At 39.0% G+C, this 18,415-nt stretch overlaps 1 protein-coding gene across 8 annotated transcripts in view; it reads left to right on the top strand.

Moving 5' to 3' along the window:
• The window catches only part of ANKRD28 (ankyrin repeat domain 28), a 216,346-nt gene that overhangs the window by 97,915 nt on the left and 100,016 nt on the right, over positions 1–18,415 (top strand). For 4 of the 8 annotated variants that reach the window (XM_061425064.1, XM_061425081.1, XM_061425072.1 and 1 more), the window contains exon 3: positions 3,692–3,767. The exons of 3 other annotated variants lie outside the window; for them this stretch is intronic. In XM_061425064.1, coding sequence (XP_061281048.1) covers positions 3,692–3,767 — 76 coding nt within the window. Of the gene's footprint in view, positions 1–3,691; positions 3,768–10,980; positions 11,019–18,415 lie in introns of all 8 variants that reach the window. One more of the 8 variants, XM_061425090.1, reaches the window with a different exon arrangement.

The raw sequence follows: 18,415 nt of genomic DNA, 5'->3' as shown, positions 1-18,415 counted from the left end.
GTTTACACAAGTTGCCTGAACTCCACCCACCCTCATTCTTCAGTGTTCTCTAGCCTTTTCTAGAAATTACTAAGAAAAACCCTAATCTTTAACAAATCTTTCTGGTGACCACACGTTGCCTGGCTGTCAGCACACCAAGCTGTTCATGTTCTGGAAGAGGTCTTTAACAGCCTCTTCTCTCAGTTGCTTGAGGTTACTATGGGTACTCTCTGTCCCCAGAACGTATGTGTGTGCCTAATCTTTTGCAGCTCTTCACAGTAATTGGTATTGGAGCCCACAAACCCCCAGCCCACCTCACGTGCACCCACACAGTTCCCAGCTGGCCTCCACTGAGCATGTGGTAAAGCAGGGAAGGATTGGAGAGAGAAGAGCCATCTTGGCTCCCACCCTTGAGAGGGTCAGCTGTAGTTTCTCCATCCCGAAATACTGCACCTCTCCTCTGTTCTTGCTAGTGCTTCTAGGTTTCAGCCTCAGACTTTCAAAGTTTCTTTACCAGCATTCAGCTTTCCTCCAGGATCCATAAATGAGCCTGTGTTCCATGTCGTTGTCTGTGAATGTCTTATTATGATAGTCCGGAAACAAAGTTTTGTCCAATGAAACCAGCAGTTTTTGCAGCTAGAAACTGATAGTGACTTATCTCTGATGGTGACTTATCTCTGTATTCCACTAACTACTTTTTATTTAACATATGTTTTTCCCCATTTTTCCTTTTTTTTTTTTTTATCCCCAGTGTATTTGGAGAATTAGTCCATACTAGCCCACTCCAGTACTCTTGCCTGGAAAATCCCATGGATGGAGGAGCCTGGTAGGCTGCAGTCCATGGGGTCGCTAAGAGTCGGACACGACTGACTGACTTCACTTTCACTCTTCACTTTCATGCGTTGGAGAAGGAAATGGCAACCCACTCCAGTGTTCTTGCCTGGAGAATCCCAGGGACGGGGGAGCCTGGTGGGCTGCCGTCTTTGGGGTCACACAGAGTCGGACACGACTGAAGCGACTTAGCAGCGGCAGCAGCAGCCTAGAGAGAGCTTCCTTATTCCTTATATTCACATAGTTCTGCCCTTATGTGTTTATAAGAATTTATTTAATCAGTCCCCCTCTTAGAGGACATTTGAGTTATTTTTAGTCTTGCTGATTGGTAGTAAATGAGATAAATTCACCAAGTAAAGAAAAATTCTAATGAGCAAGCAGAATTTTTATTTAATAATTTTTTGTAAGTGAAAGGTTTATTTAGGGAGATACATAATCCATAGATGGGGCTTCCCTGGTGACTTAGTGGTAAAGAATCTGCCTGCAGTGCGGGAGACATGGGTTCAGTCCCTGGGTCAGGAAGATCATCTGGAGGAGGAAATGACAACGCATTCCAGTATTCTTGCCTAGAAAGTCCCATGGGCAAAGAAGCCTTGTAGGCTACAGTCCATGGGGCTGCAAAGTCAGACACGACTGAGCACATATGCACACACACTTCATAGACAGAGTGTAGGCTGACTCAGAAGGTGAGCGCATGCTAGCAAAACTTTTATAATATTGGAATTTATTATGAGTTATTATAAATATATTATCAGCTTCCCAGATAGACTAAATGTTCTGTAAGTTCTTTATTTGAAGCAATTTTAATGGACATGTTTATGTAAATTGGCGGTAGATAAATAATGATAATTATATAACAAAAATGTCATAGATTGTGTCCTGAATTTTAGACTGAGCTGAACTTGCTAATTGCTCTGATAAGTCTCAATTAGTGCCTCAGTCTATTTTTAAATTTTATTGAGATATAGTTGACATGCAGTAAGTTACATATATTTGAAGTGTACAATTTTATAAGTTTTGATATGGGTGTACGCCTGTGAAACCATCACCACAGTCAAGATAGTTAACATTCCTATTATTCTCAAAAGATTGTATTTGCCCCTGACCTCTGATCTACTTTGTGTCACTATCGATTAACTTGAATGCTTTATATGGTAGGTCCTTCTTTTGTCTAGCTCCTTTAACTCAGCATAACTCTTCTGAAATTCATCCATCTTGAGGCGTATGCTAATAGTTCATTACTTTCTGTTGCTGAATAGTATTAATTTGTATTGATATACACAGTTTGTTTATCCACTCACCTGTTGATAGAGTTTGAGGGATTTTTTTTTTTTATTTATTACAAATAAAGCGGCTTTGAAGGTATGTCTACAAGTCTTTGTATGAACATATGCTTTCCTTTCTCTTGGGTAAATATCTAGTGGCAGAATGTTTGGACCCTATGGTAGGCGTATGTTTCACTTTTTAAGAAACTGCCAGCTGTTTCCAAACTGGATCAACCATTATACATTCCCACCAGCAGGACCTGAGAATTCCAGTTTTTTCCACATCCTACCAATGTTTGGTATGATTAGTGTTTTCTAATCTTAAACATTCTAATAGATGAGTATCTCACTGTAGCTTTGATTTACATTTCTGACATAACTCATGATGTTGAGCATCTTTTCATTGCTCCTAGGGAGTCTTTATATCCTTTTGGAATGTCTTTTCAGATGTTTTTGGTAATATTTTGTCTTACTAGATGGTTTCTTACTCTTGAGAGCTCTTTATATGTTCTGAACACAAATCCTCAATCTGTGGCTTTATTTTCACTCTTATGAGTGTTTTTGGAGAGCAGAGGTTTAAAAATTTAATGATATCCAGTTTATCAATTTATTCTTTTATGGATTTTCGTTTTGGTGATATGTCAAAAAAAAAATCTGTATCTCAGTGTCACATAGATTTTGTCCTGTCTTCTAAAAGTTTTGTTGTTGTTGTTGTTCATTCACTGAGTCATGTCCGACTCTGTGAACTGTAGCACGCCAGGCTCCTCTGTCCTTCACTGTCTCCTGGAGTTTGCTTAAATTCATGTCCATTGAGTAGGTGATGCTAGCTGACCATCTCGTCCTCAGTCTCCCCGTTCTCCTTTTGCCTTCAGTCATTCCTAGTGTCAAAGGCTTTTCTAGTGAGTCAGCCCTTCTCATCAGGTGACCAGAGTATTAGATCCCCAGCTTCAACATCAGTCCTTCCAATGAATATTAAGGGTTGATTTCCTTCAAGATTGCCTAGTTTGATCTCCTTGCAGTCCAAGGAACTCTTAAGAGTCTTCTCCAGCACCACAGTTTGAAAGCATCAATTCTTCAGCGCTCAGCCTTCTTTATGGGCCAGCTCGCAAACATCTGTACATGACTACTGGAAAAACCATAGCTTGACTGTATGAACCTTTGTTGGCAAAGGAATGTGTCTGCTTTTTAATATGCTGTCTAGTTTTGTCATAGCTTTACTTCCAAGGAGCAAGCATTTTTTAATTTCATGGCTGCAGTCACCATCTGCAGTGATTTTGGAGCCCAAGAAAATAAAATCTGTCATTGTTTCCATTTTTTTACCTTCTTTTTGCCATGAAGTGATGGGACCCGATGCCATGATCTTCGTTTATTGAGTGTTGAGTTTTAAGCCAGCTTTTTCATCTCCTCTTTCACTCTCATCAAGAGGCTCTTTAGTTCCGCTTCGCTTTCTGCCATGAGAGTAATATCATGTGCATATCTGAGGTTATTGATATTTTTCCCAGCAATCTTGATTCCAGTTTGTGCTTCATCCAGCCCAGCATTTTGTGTGATGTACTCCGTTTATAAGTTAAATAAGCAGAGTGACAATATAAAGTTTTGTTGTACTCCTTTCCCAGTTTTGAACCAGTCAGTTGTTCCATGTCTGCTTGTAACTGTTGCTTCTTGACCTGCGTACATGTTCTCAGGAGACAGGTAAGGTGGCCTGATATTCTCATCTCTTTAAGTGTTTTCCACAGTTTGTTGTGATCCACACAAAGACTTTAGTGTAGTCAGTGAAGCAGAAGTAGATAAATTTTACATTCAGATCTATAGTCTGAGTTAATAATTGCTTGTGATACAGAGTATACATCAAAGTTCATTTTTTTAATATATGGATATATCCAGTTGTTAACATACTTGTTGAAAATGGGAGTTCCCCAGCAGCCTGGTGGTTTTGGATTCTGAACTTGTACTGACATGGCCTAGGTTCACTCAGTCCCTCATCAGGAACCACACAGCATGGTTCCCTCCCACTTCCCCCCAAAATCTTGAAAACTCTGTGCTTTTTCACTGAATTGCCTTTCATCTTATCAAAGTCAGCCGTGCCTGTGTGTGTGATCTGCTATGGACACTGTCATGTCCTGTCGATGTTTGTCTGGCTCCACACCAGTACCACACTGCTACGATAGCAGAGTTTTATAGTAAGTCTTGAAATTACCAGCTTTTTTCTCCTTCAAGATTATTTTGGCTATTCTAGGTCCATTGCATTTCTATGTGAATTTTAGAATCAGCTTGTCAGTTTCTTGAGGGAGAAAGAAATCGGGCTTGTGTTAATCTATAGATCAGCTTGGCAAAAATTAAAATTTTAGAAGTATTGAGTCTCCTTACCTTTGAGCAACTTATATATTTCTCTATTTAGGTCATTTTTAATTTCCCTCAGCAAATTTTTTAATTCCATTTTTACTTTTTTTTTTTTTTCAGATTTGTCCATATCTTACACATTTTGTTCCTACTATAAATGTTGTTTAATTTCAAAATAGAATAATTTTTCCCCACTCCTGAGGTAATTTTTCTTGAGTACATTGCCCAAGGCTCTGGGAGTGGTAAGTTTCTCGAGCCTGGCTGGTAGGAACAGTACACAGTTCCCTGTGTGAGGACTGAGTCCTGTCTCTTCTGATGCGCGTGTTCCCGTTGGCAATGATGTGCACTGCTGTGTTAAGTCACTTCTTCGTGTCCAACTCTGAACCCATGCTATAGCCCGCCAGGCTCCACTGTCCATGGGGTTCTCCAAGCAAGAATACTGGAGTGGGTTGCCATTTCCTTATCACCTCCAAATTGTGTTTTTTGTTGGGATGCATGAGTGTGTGTGAAAAATCTTTCATATTACAATGATTCGTGGCCCCACGGGCCAAAGAACATAAATTAGGTACACAGTCATTAAAATTTCCTCAAGGCAATTAGGAAAGAATAGTCTAAAAAGTCTCTTGGGTTCAAGTGATAAAGAAAAAAAGATTGAAAAGCACTGCTTTAATCATTTTGGGTGGTTCTTTTCACAAGTCTCCACTCGTTACAAGTCCCTTGCACATGTGCTGCTCAGGTCTTAGCACAAAGGATATTGTGCAGGTCTCTAGGATTCTCTTTTTGCATCATCTCTCCATTCTGATACTCTTCCCTGAGAACTCTAATCCTGGTTTTCTCCCCAGACTGCCAGCTCTGTCTCTTCATCTCAGGGAAATATGCCTATTAAAAATATACTTAGCTCTGTAAAAGCCATTGAGAAGCATTTTACTGATTGAAACAGCTGACATTCCAGTGAGTGTTTTCACACTTGCACCTTACATGTTTTATGGAATGGCAATTTTCTATGATAGTCCAGCAGTCTTTTTGAAAAAGAATTTTTCTACATTAGTTTTCAAAACAATTGTGTTGTATCTGATAATTAAAATTGCCCATTCATAGATGGCATCACCTTTGCCTCCTCTTACTCTTATTGATATGGAATTTTGGTGTTTTTCTTTCTTTCTTTTTTTTTTTTTTAAATGAAAAGCAAGTAAGCCTTAGCCTAGGAATATCTGATTGCTGCTAAATGTGTACACCAGAGAGTAAATTCAATGTTTAGGATGGTCTGTGGACTTGTCGTTTTAATATTACTACTGATAGAGTAATATCTAGATTACAACATGAATTAAAACTAGATTCAAAACTTCTTAAATAGAATTTGCTCCAGGGCAAGAATCAAGCCCTCGATTGTGTAAGATGGATAGCACTGGAAAGGGATTTTGGAGGTATAGTAGTTATGTCATTCAGCTGAGACCCCTGGAGTTTGATGTGGTCACTTGCATTTAGCAGAGATAGCTTACAAGCCTCATTTTCTTAATGTCCAGTTCCGTTTTCTGTCCGTGTTGTCCCCACTGGCTTCTCACCCCTGTTTCTGCCCAGTGACTTATGATTAGAACAAATGTCTTAGCTTTTCTCTTGTAGCTATAAGTGTGTAAGCCCTTGGTAAATATTTGGTAGTCTGACTTGATAGAATTTGGCATGCTAGTTCACTCCCTTAACAACATTGTGCTGTCAGTTGTGCCGGGTCCCGGGGAGACCGTCATGCATGCTCTTCCCTGTGTCGCTGACACTCTGTCCCGGCTCTGGGGGTCAGCTGTGCCCACATTGCTCCCAGCTCTCTCTATCTCGCCTTCCACTTGTGTTCATTCTACCAGTTGCAGCTCACGGCAGTCAGGGCGCTTCCAGTGGCCCACAAAGTCCTCCTTTCCTGGTGTACATATCCTGTAGAATGCCCTGTACTGTAAATATGATAGGGTGGCACTCGTGTGAGTCTATGACATCTGGCACAGTTGGCTTTCCAAAGGTGAGATTAGCTGGGTGGGCCTGACCTAATGACGTGAACTGTTTAAATCTGGGTCTAGAGTCAGAAACAAAGGGAGTAAGGAATGTGATATGAGACAGATTCTCTGTTGTTGGTTTTGAAGATGGAGGGGCCACAGGTGAACGATTGTCTGTGGGAGCAGAAGGAAGGAACTTTCTGGTTGGTAGTCAGGAAGGAAGATTGGAACTTCAGTCTCACAACCACAGGAACCAGATTTTGCCTGAATGAGCCTTGGAAGTGAATTCTTCCTTAGTCAGCTGTCCTTTTGTGAGCACAGCCCATTGACACCTTGGTTCCAGCTTTGCGAGCTACCCTCAGCAGAGAACCCAGCCAACACCATACCTGGACTTCTACCCTACAGAACTCTAACCAGTAGATGATTACTGCTTCAAGCTGCTGTACTTATGGTCATTTCTTATGCTGCAATACAAAATGAATATAAGGTTTAAGTGTCTCTTTTTATGGAGCACCTTTCCAGGCCCCCCGGGTGGTATTATGTCACCCCAATCAGATGGCTGTATTGCTTTGAACATCTTTGTAACATCTTAATTTAGTTGTGTCATGTTCAGTAACTCTCTGGAGATAGACACCTTGTTTGAATTCTCTGTATTTACACCCAGCATAGTCATCCCTAATCGGTAGACTATTGGTTCTAGGAACTCCCCACTGTTACCCTATCTCATCTGCCAGATAGCCAAAATCTGTGCATGCTCAACAAGACCCTTGTATGAAATAGTAGTATATGCCATTTGTATAACCCATATACATCCTCCCATTCTCCCATATACCTTAAATCATCTCTAGATGACTTACAATATCTAATACAGCATAAATACTATGTATATAGTTGTAAATACAATGTAAATGCTATGTATAGCCGCTGGCCTGAGACAAATTCAAGTTTTGATTTAGGGAACTTTCTGAAATTTTTTTTCTCAAGTATTTATGATCCAGGTATACAAAGGACTGACTATAAGTTCAATTCTGTTCAGTTGCTCAGTCGTGTCTGACTCTTTGTGACCCCATGGACTGCAGCATGCCAGGCTTCGCTGTCCATCACCAACTCCTGGAGCTTGCTCAAACTCATGCCTATCGAGTCAGTGATGCCATCCAACCATCTCATCCTCTGTCATCCCCTTCTCCTCCCGCCTTCAATCTTTCCCAGCATCAGGGTCTTTTCAGATGAATCAGTTTTTGCATCAGGTGGCCAGAGTATTGGAGCCTCAGCTTCAGCATCAGTCCTTCCCAATGAATATTAAGGACTGATTTCCTTTAGGATGCCCTGGTTTGAAATCCTTGCAGTCCAAGGAACTCTCAAGAGTCTTCTCCTAACACCACAGTTCAAAAGCATCGGTTCTTCGATGCTCAGCTTTCTTTATGGTCCAACTCTCACATTCATACATGACTACTGGAAAAACCATAGCTTTGACTAGATGGACCTTTGTCATCAAAGTGATGTCTGCTTTTTAATATGCCATCTAGGTTGGTCTTAGCTTTTCTTGCAAGGAGTAAGCGTCTTTTAATTTCATGGCTGCAGTCACCATCTGCAGTGATTTTGGAGCCCAAGAAAATAAAATCTGTCACTGTTTCCATTTTTTCACCTTCTGTTTGCCATGAAGTAATGGGACCGGATGGATGCCATGATCTTCGTTTTTTGAGTGTTGAGTTTTAAGCCAGCTTTTTCGCTCTCCTCTTTCACTCTCATCAAGAGACTCTTTAGTTCCTCTTCGCTTTCTGCCGTAAGGGTGGTGTCATCTGGATATTTGAGGTTATTGATATTTCTCCCAGCAGTTTTGATTCCAACTTGTGCTTCATCCAGCCCAGCATTTTGTGTGATGTATTCTGCGTATAAGTTAAATAATCAAGGTGACAATATATAGCCTTGATATACTCCTTTCCCAATTTGGAAGCAGTCTGTTGTTCCATATCCGGTTCTAAATGTTGCTTCTTTACCTGCATACAGATTTCTCAGGAGGCAGGTAAGGTGATCTGGTATTCCCATCTCTTATTAAAGAATTTTCCACACTTTGTTGTAGTGTCAGACTTTATTTTGGGGGGCTCCCAAATCACTGCAGGTGGTGACTGCAGCCATGAAATTAGAAGACGCTTACTCCTTGGAAGGAAAGTTATGACCAGCCTAGATAGCATATTAAAAAGCAGAGACATTACTTTGCCAACAAAGGTCCGTCTAGTCAAGGCTGTGGTTTTTCCAGTAGTCACGTATGGATGTGAGAGTTGGACTGTGAAGAAGGCTGAGCGCCGAAGAATTGATGCTTTTGAACTGTGGTGTTGGAGAAGACTCTTGAGAGTCCCTTGGACTGCAAGGAGATGCAACCAGTCCATTCTGAAGGAGATCAGCCCTGGGATTTCTTTGGAAGGAATGATGCTAAAGCTGAAACTCCAGTACTTTGGCCACCTCATGCGAAGAGTTGACTCATTGGAAAAGACACTGATGGTGGGAGGGATTGGGGGCAGGAGGAGAAGGGGACGACAGAGGATGAGATGGCTGGATGGTATCACTGACTCGATGGACGTGAGTCTGAGTGAACCCCAGGAGCTGGTGATGGACAGGGAGGTCTGGCGTGCTGCGATTCATGGGGTCGCAAAGAGTCGGATGCGACTGAACTGAACTGAATGCAGTCAAAGGCTTTGGCGTAGTGAATAAAGCAGAAGTAGATGTTTTTCTGGAACTCTCTTGCTTTTTCTGTTATCTGATGGCTGTTGGCAATTTGATCTCTGTTTCCTCTGCCTTTTCTAAATCCAGCTTGAACATCTGGAAGTTCTTGGTCACGTGCTTTTGAAGCCTTGCTTGGAGAATTTTGAGCATTACTTTGCTAGTGTGTGAGAGGCATGCAGTTATGTGGTAGTTTGAACATTCTTTGGCATTTCCTTTCTTTGGGATTGGAATGAAAACTGACCTCTTCAGTCCTGTGTAGCCATCTGTAAAGTGTTAGAAATGAATGAATAATAAGACATAATCTTCGACTTCAGCAGGTTTATAACCTTGAGTTTGGCTGTGTTGTTGTAGGTGTTTTCCTTTGTGTCAGGCGTATGTTGGTTTTGGTTTTAGGACAGGAGCAATCTTCTGTCAGTTGTTTAATCTCTTACGTCGCGTTCGACTCTTTGTGACTCCAAAAACTCCAGGCCACTAGGCTTCTCTGTCCATGGGATTTCCTGGGCAAGAATGCTGGAGTGGGTTGCCGTTTCCTTCTCCAAAGATTGAACCCTCATCTCCTGCGCTGGCAGGCAGGTGCTTCACCACTGAGCCACCAGGGAAGCCCCTACTGCTGTCAGTTGCCCAAGTCCTTTGAGCTAAACTGGCTTCCTTTCTTGTATTCCCATCAGTACTTGCTTAGACAGTTCAAATCACTTTAACATAGGAAGGGTGAATTCTTTAAAAAAAAGGGGGGGGGGCCAAAACCAAAAAATACGTGCACTTGAAGTGCAGGCAAGCAAAGGCTCTTATAAAGAGTAATCTTACCGTATGCCCCGTTCTGCTGGAGGTCTGTCAGGAATACTGACTGTAAAGGGGACGGCGGGAGGTGGGCTTGCTCTGCCTTGTTCTCTGCCAAAGGCTCCCTCAATGCGGAGGGATGGATGTTGGTTCTTAAGGAAGGCATTTAATTAAGTTTTTAACATTGCATTTCCCTGCCAACCCTCAAAAGCCAAACTTTACTGTTGAATGACAAGTCTAACTCATAATCAGTAAATAAAAGTAAAGTTTGCAGGATTGCTGAGCAAAGCTGACAAGCAGCACAGGAAACAATAGAAAGGTCACAGGTGAAGAGGGGATTCAGGGACGTTACTCTGTATTAAGAACTGCCTAATAAAGCCAAGAACTGTGCAATAAAACCATTTCTTGATAATATGGGCTTCAGTTTTCATTCAGGTCATGCTGCCAGAACAGCACACAAAAACAAGTCTAGCTACCTAATACATTGGTAAACTGAAGAACCTGTACTAGCCAGAGTCGGATTTGGGGAAGGAAACTTCTGATGTTCCATCCCATCCCAAATCATGTATTCACAAATAAAATATTTTAGATGATAATTTTAGAATATCTACTGTGAAAGTGAATGATTTGAGTCAATTAAACAAATACACGTTTTCATTAAATTACAATGATGAAACCTTGAGAGATTTTTTCATATCTTAGTATAATTACTTTTGGAGGAAAACATGTAAATTACATAAATATTTTATTAATGTATCATTTTTTTCCCTCAGTAGTTTTTCTAGAGACTCAGTGATTTGAATATTTCTTACCTAAGTGATAATGCAGCATGTTCCTTTGTACAAGCTCAAAAAATAATTATCTATTCATTTTAAAATATATTTGTCTTTGTATATAAGAAAACAGTTACAAAATTCTATTTGTCAAGCTTTTATCATTAGTTTGGAAGATAGATATGTACAGTGAGGATTTGGGGATTTTGTTTACATAGAAACTGTATTACATTAATTCTTTTATTTGAGTTTTTTCAGATTGCCTTGAGCAAATTTCTGGTAATAAAATTTCTATTTTTATTCTTAATTCCCTTGTAGATCCAAATGATAGTTGGGGGAAAGGCATGGGTGTAAGGGTGAGTAGCTTTCTTTTCCAATACTCAGGTGACTTTCATTTTCGTTTCAAACATTAGTTCAGGAGAGTGAAACTTGACAACCAACAAAAGAAGCTACTTTTCTGAAGCTGAAATATCATTTCAGAGTCTGTGTCTTCTGCCAATTTTTTGATGTATGTTTCCTCTTAGTTCAAATGTGTTTTAATTGATATTTTGAAAGAATGTTGAAGCACTCATATCTAAATTTTTCTCCTTTTAATCTCTTTAAAATTATGAAATATAGATCACTTAAAATGTGTAAACAAGTAGAGAATATAATGAATTATTTAAATGTAACCTCTACCCAGATCAAGAAACAGAACATGCTGGCACCTCACAAGGGCCCTTGGTGCCCCCTTAGTGACTAGAGCTGTCTCCTCCCACACCACAGTGTGACCAGTAGCCTGACTTTATTATAGTCTCTTTCTTAGTGTTCTTTTATAATTTTGCCACCTAATTATTCTTTCCTAAGCAATATAATTTAATTTTGCATGTTTAATTAAATGAGTCATACCACATGTATTCTTCTGGATCTGGATTCTTTTGCAGAAACTATCTCATTTAAAAAATTTGCCTGTGTTAAGTGTTGCTAAAGATTGTTCATAATATTCACTGAATGCTTGCACCACAGTTTATCCGTGTTCTTCTGTTGGTGGATAGTTGGGTTGTTTCCAGTTTTTGCCTTTTGTAAACAATGCAGCTGTTCATAAGCTTGTCCATAACCATGCATTTCTATAAGGTATATATGTAGGCATAGAATTCCTGATATTTAAGGCTATGCATATATTCAACTCAATAGAGAATGTCATATTCTTAAACAGTCTGCACTCCCATTAGCACTGTATGATAATTCTTGTTGGTCCACATCGTGGAACCATGTTCTTGGATTTTGTCATACTTCCTTATTTAGCCATTCTGTGGTATGTGGTAGTATCTTATTATTTATAAAGTTGGAGAGGTGTTTGTTTTTTTTTTCTTGTAATAGTGTCAGGTACCTTTTTATATGTTCATTGGACATCTGTATAGTCTCTTGGGGCTTCCCAGGTGGCTCAATGGTAAAGAACCCACCTGCCTATGCAGGGGATGCAGATTCAATCCCTGGCTCAGGAAGATGCCCTGGAGAAGGAAATGGCATGCCACTGCAGTATTCCTGCCTGGGAAATCCCATGGACAGAGGAGCCTGGTGGGCTACAGTCCATGGGGTCGCAAAGAGACAGAGACACGGCTGAGCGCACACACACAGATGAAGTACCTGTTAAACACTTGCCTGTTCTTTTTACTTCTCTCTCTCCGTACTAATTTGTGGCAGCCCTTAATATGTTCTGGATGTGAACCCTTTGTGAACCGTGTGTTTTACAGATACCATCTCCCATTCCGGTTTGCCTTTTCATTCTTTATTGTGTCATTGAACATATCTTAATTTTAATGTAGTCAAGTTTTTCAGCATTTTCCTTTATTGTTAATGATTTTGAGTTTTTGTTACCTCAAGAAGTCTTTCCTTAACCTAAGTCACAAAGGTAATGTATTTGTTTCTGATAGCTTTATCATTATACTCTTTAAATTTAGCTTTATGATACACTTGTAGTTAAATTAGGCATGTAACATAAGTTAGTGGATTTTTTTCTTTTTCTTTTCCAAATGGATACTACATTATCCCAACACAATTTAATTAGCCCCATTTTGTTGGACTCTTTTCTTATTTTTGAATTTTGAAAGTACTTTGTATATTGCAAATGCAAGTTCTCTGTCAGATGTGTGATTTACAGATGTTTTCTGCCAGTGTATGCCTTGTCTTTATCCTCTTAACTGATATCTTCCTTTAAACAAAAGGTTTTCATTTGATCAAATTTAAAATATCAGTGTCATGGACTGTGCTTTTGGTTTCATATCCAAGAACTCTTTGCCTAACCTACATGTTTTCTCATGTCTTTTTTTTCTAGACGTTTTAAAATGTTGGATATGGCAGTTAGGTCTACGATGTTTTTGAGTTAATATATGTGTTAGGTATTAAGTATAGATTAATGTTAATGTTTTTGGCACGCAGATATCCAGAACCATTTGTTTAAAAGATTATACATCCATTCAATTGATTTTGTACTTTTGCCAAAAATCAGTTGATTATATTTGTGTGAGTTGATTTCTGAGCTCTTTATTCTGCTTATGGCTCTCCCTTTTGATACCATACTGCCTTGATTATTGCAGCTTTGTAGTAATCCTTGAAATCACGCACTGTGAGACTCCCAGCTATGTTCTGTTCTATCAAAATTGCTTTGACTATTTTAACGTCTTTGCCTTTCCTCATAAATTTGAGGTGGTTATATCTACTATAAGTCCTTCTGGGATTTTGATTAGGCTTGCATTGGATCTATAGATCAATAGATCAAATTAATATGTCAGCAATAATGAGTCTTCCAATCTGTGAACATGGTTTCTCTCTCTATTTAGGTTGTCTTTATTTCTTTCATGTTTTGTGGTTTTCAGCATACAAATCTTGCAAAATTTTTGTCAGATTCGTATCTAAGCATTTCTATTTTCTTTTTCTTTCATTCTTTCATGTTGTAAATGTACAGTTTTTAAAAAATATTTTTTTACTTGTAGATGTTAATTGCTAGTATTCAGAAATACATTTGTTTTTTGTATGTTAATGTTGCATTCAGCAATTTTTCTAAACTCATTCTAGGATTTTTTTTAATAGATTCCTTGGGATTTTCTCTACAGATAATACTCCGTCTGTGAATAGAGACAGTTTTATTTCTTCTTTCCTAATCTATATGCCTTTATTTCTTTTTCTTTACTTTGCCAACTAGAACTTCTAGTATGAGAATGAACAGAAGTGACGAAAGTAGACAAACTTGCCTTGTTCCTGATCTTAGGATATTAGCTTTAATTTTCGTAAATATTCTTCATCAAGTTATAGAAGTTCCTTTTTATTCCTAGTGTGCTGAGGGTTTTTTAAAATCATGAAGAAATACTTTGTTAAAAATGTGATAATCATGATTTTTTTTTCTTATTTAGTCTAAATTTGTTGAATTATGTTGGTTCTGTTTGAATAAGACTTGTGATCCCAAAATAAACCCCACTTGTGTGTGACGTAGTATTCCTCTAACACGCTGCAGGATTCAGTCTGCTATATATATTTAGTTGAGGGTACTTGTGTCTGTGTTGATAAGTGGTATTAATCTGTGGTTTTCTTGTAGTATCTTTGCCTGTTTTGAGTATCAGGATATAACATACTGGCTTCATAAATTGGAAAGCCTTCCTTCCTCTTCTGCTTACTAGATGATGTTCAAATTTGTGTCATTTCTTCCTTACATGTTTAGTAGAATTTGCCATTGAAACTGTCTGGGTTTCAAGTTTTCTTTCTTAGAATGTGTTTTTACCTATGAATTCAACTTTTTAAAATAAATGTAGGGACTATTTGAGTTACTGTTTTTTGTCTGTTTGTTTTCCTTTGAGTAATTTGTATGTGTCTTAGGAAGTGGTTGTTTCATCCAGATTGTGGGATTAAAAAAAAAAGTTCATTTATATTATTGGCTGTACTAGGTGCTGTTGCTGTGTGGGCTTTTCTCTACTTGGGGAGCGCCCCCTTGCAGCCCGTGGGCTTCTCGTTGCTGTGGCTTCTCTCCTTGTGGAGCATGGGCTCTGGGCGCGTGGCTTCAGCGTTGTGGCTCTCAGGCTCTAGAGGTCAGCAGCTGTGGCACACAAGTTTCCTTGCTCTGTGACATGTAGGATCGTCCCCACTCAGGGATCGAACCCGTGTCTCCTTCATTGGTAGGTGGATTCTTTACCACTGAGCCACCAAGGACGCTCCCAAATTGTGGGATTTTTGAGCATAAAATTTTTCATAGTACTCCTTTAATCTTTTTGATGTTTTGCTGCTAAGTCACTTCAGTCATGTCTGACTCTGTGTGACCCCATAGACGGCAGCCTATCAGGCTCCATCGTCCCTGGGATTCTCCAGGCAAGAACACTGGAGTGGTTGCCATTTCCTTCTCCAGTGCATGAAAGTGAAAAGTGAAAGTGAAGTTGCTCAGTCGTATCCGACTCTTCACTGGACTGCAGCCCACCAGGCTCCTCCATCCATGGGATTTTCCAGGCAAGAGTACTGGAGTGGGGTGCCATTGCCTTCTCCAAGGTATTGATAATCCCCTCTTTGACTCCTGATGCAAGCTTGTGTCTTCTTTTGTAATTTTTGTTAGAGGATTATCAGTTTTAATGATTTTTTTCAAAGCAGCAGCTTTAGGATTCATTAATTTTCTCTCTTTTTCTGTTTGCACCTTCATTAATTTCTATTCTTTATCATTTCTATTCTTCAGCTTGCTTTGTGGTTCTTCTATTCTTTTTCTAGTTTAACTGTAACAGGTTATTACAAAACCTGTGCTATATAGTAGGTCCTTAATTAGTTACCTGTTTTATGTATAGTAATGTGTATCTGTTCATCCCAAACTCCTAATTTGTCCCTCCCTCCCTTTACTCTTTTGGTAACCATAAGGTTGTGAGAACGTCTTTTGTGCTGCTGCTGCTGCTGCTGCTAAGTCGCATCAGTCGTGTCTGACTCTGCAGCCCCAGAGAAAGCAGCCCACCAGGCTCCCCCGTCCCTGGGATGCTCCAGGCAAGAACGCTGGAGTGGGTTGCCATTTCCTTCTCCAATGCATGAAAGTGAAAAGTGAAAGTGAAGTCGCTCAGTCGTGTCTGACTCCTAGCGACCCCATGGACTGCAGCCTACCAGGCTCTTCCATCCATGGGATTTTCTAGGCAAGAGTACTGGAGTGGGTTGCCATTGCCTTCTCTTTTGTGCTAGAAACATTTAATATTTAAATTGTCCTCTGAATACTGCTTTAATTTTGATATATTTTCATTTTCATTCAGTTCAAAATACTTTCTAATGTCCTTTGAGATTTCCTCTTTAGATGGGATATTTAGAATTAGTTTTCCCCTTTTATTCAATATGCTTTACTATTAAAGAATATACTTTGATTTTCAAATACTTGGGGTTTTTCCAAGTGTCTTTCTCTTACTGATTTCTGGTTTAGTTCTGTCATGGCCAGAGTATATCCTTTGTATGATTTCATTTTATTTTATTGTGTTAAGTTATGGTTTTTGGCCCAGAATATGGTCTGCATTGCTGAATGTGTTAAGTGCAGTTAAAAATAATGTATATTCTTTTGTTCTTAGGTGGAATGTTCTGTAGCATTCTGTAAACACTGGCTTAATTGATGAATAGCATTGTTTAGGTCATCTGTATCTCTGCTAATTTTTCTATTTACTTGTTCTTTTTGGTGCTTGTTCTTTTTGATACTGGGAGAGACGTGCTAAAGTTTTTTATAATTGTGGATTATCTGTCTTTCCCTTCCTGATGAAATCACTTTTTGCTTCCATGTACTTTGAAGCTGTTATTAGGTATAAATACATTAATGTTGTCAATGGTTTTTTGTTTTTGTTGTGTTTTTTCATGAATTGACCCTGTTGTGTTCAGATCATTACATTTAATGTATTTATTGATATGGCTGGATTCTGTTAATTTTGTCCGTCCCTTTTAATTTTTGCTCCTCTATTCCCTCTTTTCTTCTTTTGGATTATTTGGATATACTATTTTTGCATACCTAATGGCATTTTGACCATTAGGTCAAAATTTTATTATTTTCTTAGTAGTTGTTCTAGGGATTGTAACATAAATATATATCTTTTCAGTCAATTTTACCACCTCAAATTTTAAAAAATCCAAAGTCCTTACTCTCCACTCTGTGTTAGATTTGCCATGTAATACATGTAGTACACTGAATTCCTTCCCAAATAACGTTAAAATTTTTTGCTTTCAATAAATCCTGCTTCCTTCATATTTGAAGATCTGTTTCCCTCTGGTAACATTCCCTTCAGCCTGAAAAAAACTTCCTTTAGCATTTCTTACAGACCAAGTCAGCTGGGAATTAATTTCCTTTAGTTCTCTTTTATCTGAGAATGTTTTTATTTTGCCTTCATTTCTAAAGGATCCTTTCATGTCATACAGAATTCTTGTTTGACAGGTTTTTATTTTTTTATTTTTTTTCAGTCTTCTGAACTCCCTGGTTTCTGATAAGAAATCCACAGTATTTGAGTATTTCTTTTATATGTAACTTGTCTGTAAAAGCAGCCTGAGAAAAACTATTTTTCTTTATCATTGGGTTTAACAGTTTGATACTGGTATGTCTCAGCATGGTTTTCTTTCCATTTATCCTATTTGTTGTTCATTAAATGTATTGAATGTATAAATTTATATCTTTGCCAAAAATTGCAAAATTTCCAACTGTTATTTCTTCAGAATTTTTTTCTTTTCTTAGTTTCTTTCTCCTCTCCTTCTAGGACTCCAGTGACACAAATGTTAATTTTTTAATATTTTCCCAAATTGATATTGTATTACAACAGATATTTATGCTGAAAATGTTACTGAATACAAGGATAATTTCTTTAAAGGTATCGACAACTCTTGTTATGTAACTGGGGAAAGTCTTCCTTTTGGTTCAGCTGCTGAATGAAAAAAAAATATTAGTTATATAAATCACTTAAAGAATAACATAAAATCACTTAAAAAGTAAAATGCTGCTGCATAGACGTGACTTTAATACATTTTCATAAACCCATTTAATAAAGTCGATCATTTTGTTTCCCACACCCAAAAGAGGTTTCTGTGTGTAGTATATTTACAGAGCCACATTGATTCCTCAGTTCAGTTCAGTTTAGTCGCTCACTCGTGTCCGACTCTTTGCGACCCCATGAATCGCAGCACGCCAGGCCTCCCTGTCCATCACCAACTCCCAGAGTTCACTCAGACTCACATCCATCGAGTCAGTGATGCCATCCAGCCATCTCATCCTCTGTCATCCCCTTCTCCTCCTGCCCCCAATCCCTCCCAGCATCAGAGTCTTTTCCAATGAGTCAACTCTTCTCATGAGGTGGCCAAAGTACTGGAGTTTCTGCTTTAGCATCATTCCTTCCAAAGAAATCCCCAGGCTGATATCCCAGGGCTGATCTCCTTCAGAATGGACTGGTTGCATCTCCTTGCAGTCCAAGGGACTCTCAAGAGTCTTCTCCAACACCACAGTTCAGAAGCATCAATTCTTTGGCGCTCAGCTTTCCTCACAGTCCAACTCTCACATCCATACATGACCACAGGAAAAACCATGGACCTTTGTTGGCAAAGTAATGTCTCTGCTTTTGAATATGCTATCTAGGTTGGTCATAACTTTCCTTCCAAGGAGTAAGCGTCTTTTAATTTCATGGCTGCAGTCACCATCTGCAGTGATTTGGGAGCCCCAGAAAATAAAGTCTGACACTGTTTCCACTGTTTCCCCATCTATTTCCCAGGAAGTGATGGGACCAGATGCCATCATCTTCGTTTTCTG

The sequence above is a fragment of the Bos javanicus genome, chromosome 1, assembly GCF_032452875.1.
Source record: "Bos javanicus breed banteng chromosome 1, ARS-OSU_banteng_1.0, whole genome shotgun sequence".
Classification (NCBI taxonomy): domain Eukaryota; kingdom Metazoa; phylum Chordata; class Mammalia; order Artiodactyla; family Bovidae; genus Bos; species Bos javanicus.
The sequence above is the reverse complement of the archived record's forward strand: the minus strand, read 5'-3'. Positions and strand labels throughout refer to the sequence as shown.